We start from the raw sequence: 6,000 nt of genomic DNA, 5'->3' as shown, positions 1-6,000 counted from the left end.
TACTCTAAAAAGACGCAGGCCAAGGCTAAAGTGAAGTCGCATCTCATTCTCATTACACAAGTATTTCAGTGATTTCTTACAACAGTTCTCAAGAATTCAGAAAATATATTCTGGAAGCATAACAAACTCCACCTACTCTTATTCATTCTTGGACGAGTTGTCCTTCTTGGAAAGGGAGAGGGGGATTCAGCCCAGATGGGAAACCGCTTCTGGTGCTGTGATCTTATGACAAAATGATGAAAACTGCTAAAAAGGCTTCGAAGAGGAAGGTAGTTAAATGTAAGTTCAGATGTTTCAAATCCAAGCATACCAGCATGATAAACTCAACCAATTAGGAGAACGCAGTGGAGGAATGCTGTGCAAATAAAATTTATTTGTATTTACATCTCGAGTATTATTAGGCTTTAAAAGCCACCCAGCAAAATATCACCCTTTCACTACACAAATTTTACAAACATGTGGCACACTGCACCATGACTCATGTGCCGCCTCATTCTGTCCCACTCAGGTTAGGGTAAAGTTTACAAAGTGTCCTTAGTGCTCCTTGTACCTCTAAAACAGAACAAGTAGGGTTACTTGATAAGCACAATGTCCTCTGGCACACAGCAGCTTCAGCAGCACTCAGCTCACGCTTATCTTGATCATACTCACAGCCTAAAGAGATACAAATGAAGGTATGCCCTGGGGCTCTCTGACGTGTCTGGGACAGCAGCATCTGTGACCTAACTACATTGTTCCTCACTAGGCACTTTAATTATAGGGATTCTCAGCTTGAGTCATAATGCAATCAAAAATACACTAATTTTATTGAATTGCTAGCTTTCTCTAGCTCAGTCTCCAGCTATGCCAGATAAGAAGTTTGGCTTTAAATAAAGTGGAAAGGAAAATTAAATCCTGAACAATGATAACCAAAATAAATATATTGAATATAAAAACTTCTCCCACATTATTTTGCTATTCTGATTAACACTTGTTTCCTCTGCACAACCTCATTTTTTAGATAACCACACTAAGTAGGCACAACATGAGACTGACCATATCAAGGAGATATACCAAAAATTAGGAGAGGTGTCACTTCATCTACACTCTCTTTCCACACATAATACCCTGAACAGATTTACTGATTGCATTTGCCTGCATATAGGCAGGATAAGTTACATACACAATGCAAAAGACAGAGAACATCTTTTATAAGTGCTTAACCAAACCTGAAATCTAAGAATGTATTCTCATCAGAATGGCCTCTTTAAAACTGGTTTATTGCCCATAGCAGTAAACAATATCTCACTCTAATTGGACTTATCACAGTGGAACCAGATCTGTCTCATGGCCACAGTTAAACCTTTTCGTGCAAGAGACATAAAAATACTGTCACCCACAATAGATAATCAGGAGACAAATTCTCTATACATTTTGGCTTCATTACTTCAACAATTTCTTTGCTGGCTGTTACCATGCATGTCATGGATTCACAAGGTGGTAGAGGAGGAAATGACTGAAGGAAGGCATTGAGTAGCATTAACTTAAAGAGAAGATCAGCTGTGATGTCAAATGAGAAATAAGAAGGTGACACTTTCTGGTTTAAGCTGTGGTCTGTGTGATGGCCGAAGTGCAAAACAAGCTGCAAATGTCATATTTGGCCAGCACAGGCAGCACATATGTGCTCACAGAGTATAATGGGGTCAGCACATCAAGGGTGTTATGTGGACTGCCCTTCCTGCTTTAGTGTTGTGGTCAAAGTTAAACTTATAAAGTGCTTCTTCTCATTCTTTGAGTAGGTCCTTTAACACAGCTCCTGCACTAGCATCAGGAGACACAGGAAGAGGTGTGAATGTGGGAAGAGCATCCGAGATTGGCTTCATAAGCAGATGTCCAGTGCTACTGCTGCCTGTTGCTTTCGTGGTCAGTGGAACAGCTGCTGAACGAGGAGCCAGAAAGGGATTGGAATCTGCCCGTCTATCTGCTCCAGCTGTACCTGTTTTTGAAAAGGGTTAAAAAGTCAGTCATAAAAACACAAAACAAAATCTAAGTTTGTAGAAAAACTTCTACTATCTTTCATAAGCAAATTAATTTATCCTGATTTATCTCAATGAAGCAACCAAAATGAAAATAGCCAATATAACCTGCTCCAGTTTGGAATGTTACAGAGCATAGTATGTTCTTCCTTCTTAATGGAGGATTCAGCAAATAACACTGCTTAACTTACAGAAGAACCAGTTACATATTGGACAAGTTAAATGGATACAAATCAGGGTCACAGAGTGAGGTAGTAGATGAAACTGAAAGAGGAACCTTATGGCGGACAGTCTAACTTCTTACCCACAGTAGCCACACTTCATTTATATTTATTACATTTAACTTTTTGCATTACAGTGAATTTCATCCAAAGATAATTTATGTATTTCCACAATGAACATTATTTCAAGCCTCTTGACAGATATAGAATCACAGAAATATTTACATAATTGTATAAGTGGAGAACTAATACCAGAGGCAGCCTGCTCTGGGTAGCACAGTGAATTAGGGTAGGAACTGCACAATTTTAGATTCAATAATTCAGCTACTGGGAACACACAATTTGATATAATGAAAGGATAGACAGATAGATGCATAATACTTGATTTGACCCAAAGGGTAAATTAAAACAAATACAATAAATTTAAATAAACAGAACCGTACATACCTGCGAGATTAGTTGCTCTGACACTAGAAGGCCTGCCTGCTACAGCATCCCCCAAAGGCTTTATGTCAAACACTGATAACTTTGGAGGTGGTGGTGTGGGTCTGGACTCCACTTCCAAAAATTTCACAAACATCTCTGAAAAAGACTGTTTGACATGAAATAAATCAGTGTTTTTAACTCTGAGGAAAAACATGATGAGAAAAATATGCTTAAGAATGTAAAGTTTACAAAGAAGAGCTGCAATCAATATTGCCACTTTTGTGAGATAATCACTAAACAGCTGTCCCAGTTTGCCCATATATTCATTTAATAAAAGATGGAGTATCAGCTTCATGGTAACGTGAACAAGGCTCACAAAACTTTCTCTGTAAAGTACTGCTTCCTGTCTTGAATGCTGTTACCCTTTAACTGTAATATTTAGTCCTAAGTTACACTAGGCAATATTTAGTAGGATTCATGATATAGATCAGGGGTAGGCAACGTCGGTCCTGGAGTGCCACAGTATGTGCAGGTTTTTGTTCCAACCCAGTTCCTTAACGAGAACTCAATTATTGCTGATGAAGCACATATTGCTTAAGTGACATTTTAATGCTTCATTTTAGTGGTCTCGCTTGTTAAGGTTCTCCAACCTTAATTGCTTATTTCAATCTTAAACTGCTGCATTCAGTGTTTTAATTGCTCCTTATTAGCAATAAGATGTAAAACAGGGGTATGCAATGTCGGTCCTGGTGAGCCGCAGTGGCTACAGGTTTTCATTCAACCCAATTGCTTAATTAGAAACCAATCATTGCCAATCTCAGACCTTATTTAATTTTATGGCTTGTTAGTCTGTGCAATGTAAGGCTTTTATATCGTAGATTTTTTTCCTTTCCAAGGATATCATCCAAATGATTTGAAGCCTAAAACAGATCATTTTCAGTCTGTCACATTTTTCTATTAAGTGTTTTATTAAATCAAACCGTGCATGATGAACACACACAGATGTAATTGGAAAAAAGCTAGCTGGAGAACTGCTGGCTGCTTTGTCTTTTACATCTTATTGCTAATAAGGAGCAATTAAAACACTGAATGCAGCAGTTTAAGATTGAAATAAGCAATTAAGGTTGGAGAACCTTAACAAGCGAGACCACTAAAATGAAGCATTAAAATGTCACTTAAGCAATATGTGCTTCATCAGCAATAATTGAGTTCTCGTTAAGGAACTGGGTTGGAACAAAACCCTGCACATACTGTGGCACTCCAGGACCGATGTTGCCTACCCCTGATATAGATCATTTGGTGAACATAATATGATTTCCACTTCTAATCTTTTTAGGTGTTTAGGAGTCTAACAGCTCTAGCAACTTACAGTGTTGAATGATGAGGCAGACGTCCCTTTTAGTGGAGTGTTGGGGACACTTTGAACATTTCGACCACCTAGCCAGCTTGTCATCCAACCAGTGACACCACGGTGCTCTTCCATTAACAGCTGGATGTTTTAGGGAATAATAATAAAACAAAATGAGAAAGAAAGAGGGAACGTGAGAAAGACATTACGTGAGCATTCCTAAAGACAAGTCTGCCCCTTGAAAGCTGTTAACAGCTGCATTTTGGTGGGTTTCCCAACTATTACGAAACTTTTTCAAAAACAGTTGAAAATTTATTTCAATAAGTATTACAATTAAAAAGTGCAAAACTAGTATAATGACAGCATGTAGAACTGCTGCTCACATAACATCATCTGAGAACCATTTGTAGCACAAGTCACCTGGAGCTAATACAGTGCTGAACAGTTTATGATACAACAGCTGGGTGAGTTGGTCTGTGGCTCCTCCCCTGAGTCTGCCTTATTGGCAAAAAGCCTTAGCAAATTAAAAAAAAAAAAAAAAAACTAGGCGGACGCCAAAGATTTATAGAAGCAGACAGATCTCCAAGAGAAAAATACTTTATAAAAGCAGGAAAGTGCTTAGTATGCCAACTGCACTCATGCATCATGGAGCATCTGGTTCAGATCCCAACACTAGGTTCATCATTCTGCTTGCAATGTACATGTCTGAGAACAGAAAGAATTGCAGTGCAGATTAATTAACCTCCTTAAGAGTGTATGCCGCACTACTCAACACTCCATGTATAGCTCACCAGACATGCTTTTGAAAAGCAGAAAGCAAACAGTTTAATCTAATGTCAAAATAAATCTCTTGAGCTATTCATTGCTAATTACTATTTTTATAAGCTCCAGTGTGAAAATACAGACCATTTACATGCCAGACTTGATGTCAAAGCCATTAAATTCCCAATTGGCTCACTATAAAACAGACTAGCCTTTTAAAGTAAAGTGTTTTTTTTTTTTTGGACGACTCTGCCAACCACAAATTGTCTAAAAGTTATATACAGTCATGCGTGAAAGTCTGTGAACTTTTCAAGGTGGAGAGTACTTTAGATATTATATAAAAAGTATATAAACCTGAATAGCTAATGAATAATAAAGCCTTCCCACGTATAAAAAGGGATTCGAAGGCGTGAATTATTGACCCATGACATTAAACAAATCACCAGATAGTTAGGTATGAAAAAGGAAATTCATTCTTTTCACCACCTTTGGTGGGAATCTCGTAACAGAGTCACCTTCAAGAGACAATCATCAGCTTCTGACATCTTGCTGGATGGATTCTGTCCTCATTTCTCTTCACAGAACTCTACCAGCTCTGTAGATCTGAAGGATGCCTTGTCCCATCATTTCAATAGGATTCAGGGTTAGGGGTTCAGCTTTGCCATTCCTCCTAGGACAACCTGTAATGGGCTTACTTGAATATTCAGGATCATTGTCTTATCCAAGCAAGTAGTTTGTGCCAAATTTAAGCTTTCAAATAAGGCCTACCACTCTTTTCATTAATTCCTTGATTATTTCTCAAAAAAAAAAAAAAAAAAAAACTAGGTGGACGCCAAGTTCACAATCCATGATATCAAATTACTCAGGGCCAGAGTCAGAAAAACAGCCCTATACAAGGAACATCCCTCCATTAGGGACATGGGTTTGTTGGTGCGAGGCTATGTTAGTTCTTCATGAAACATGGGTCCTCTCGCTGTGTCCAATCCAGACTTGCCAGTAAACTTTGAAAGACAGCTTTAATTCTTTTTGATAGAAAAGGCTTGTTCCTGGTGACCCATTCTTAGATTGATTTACAGACAATGGTAGATAGACAGATATGCAGGCAGACAGACAAATATAATAAAATACTACCTATAATTTAGCATTTATAATTTAGCATTTTGTTGATGTATGATACTCCTGAAACAGCCAGGGAGGCTTATAGATCTGTAAATGTTATTTTATGATT

General features: G+C 38.0%; 1 protein-coding gene across 1 annotated transcript in view; it reads right to left on the bottom strand.

Moving 5' to 3' along the window:
- Nucleotides 1-353: 353 nt before the first annotated feature.
- trip11 (thyroid hormone receptor interactor 11) overlaps nt 354-6,000 on the bottom strand; it is a 43,201-nt gene continuing 37,554 nt past the window's right edge. Inside the window, exons 19-21 of the mRNA XM_028821828.2 lie at nt 4,032-4,151; nt 2,684-2,828; nt 354-1,975 (exon numbers count right to left, since the gene is read on the bottom strand). Of these exons, the coding sequence (XP_028677661.1) occupies nt 1,764-1,975; nt 2,684-2,828; nt 4,032-4,151 (477 nt within the window). The 3' untranslated portion in view covers nt 354-1,763. The remainder of the gene's footprint in view (nt 1,976-2,683; nt 2,829-4,031; nt 4,152-6,000) is intronic.

Source organism: Erpetoichthys calabaricus, chromosome 16 (assembly GCF_900747795.2).
Source record: "Erpetoichthys calabaricus chromosome 16, fErpCal1.3, whole genome shotgun sequence".
In the NCBI taxonomy this organism is placed as follows: Eukaryota; Metazoa; Chordata; class Cladistia; order Polypteriformes; family Polypteridae; genus Erpetoichthys; species Erpetoichthys calabaricus.
The sequence above is the reverse complement of the archived record's forward strand: the minus strand, read 5'-3'. Positions and strand labels throughout refer to the sequence as shown.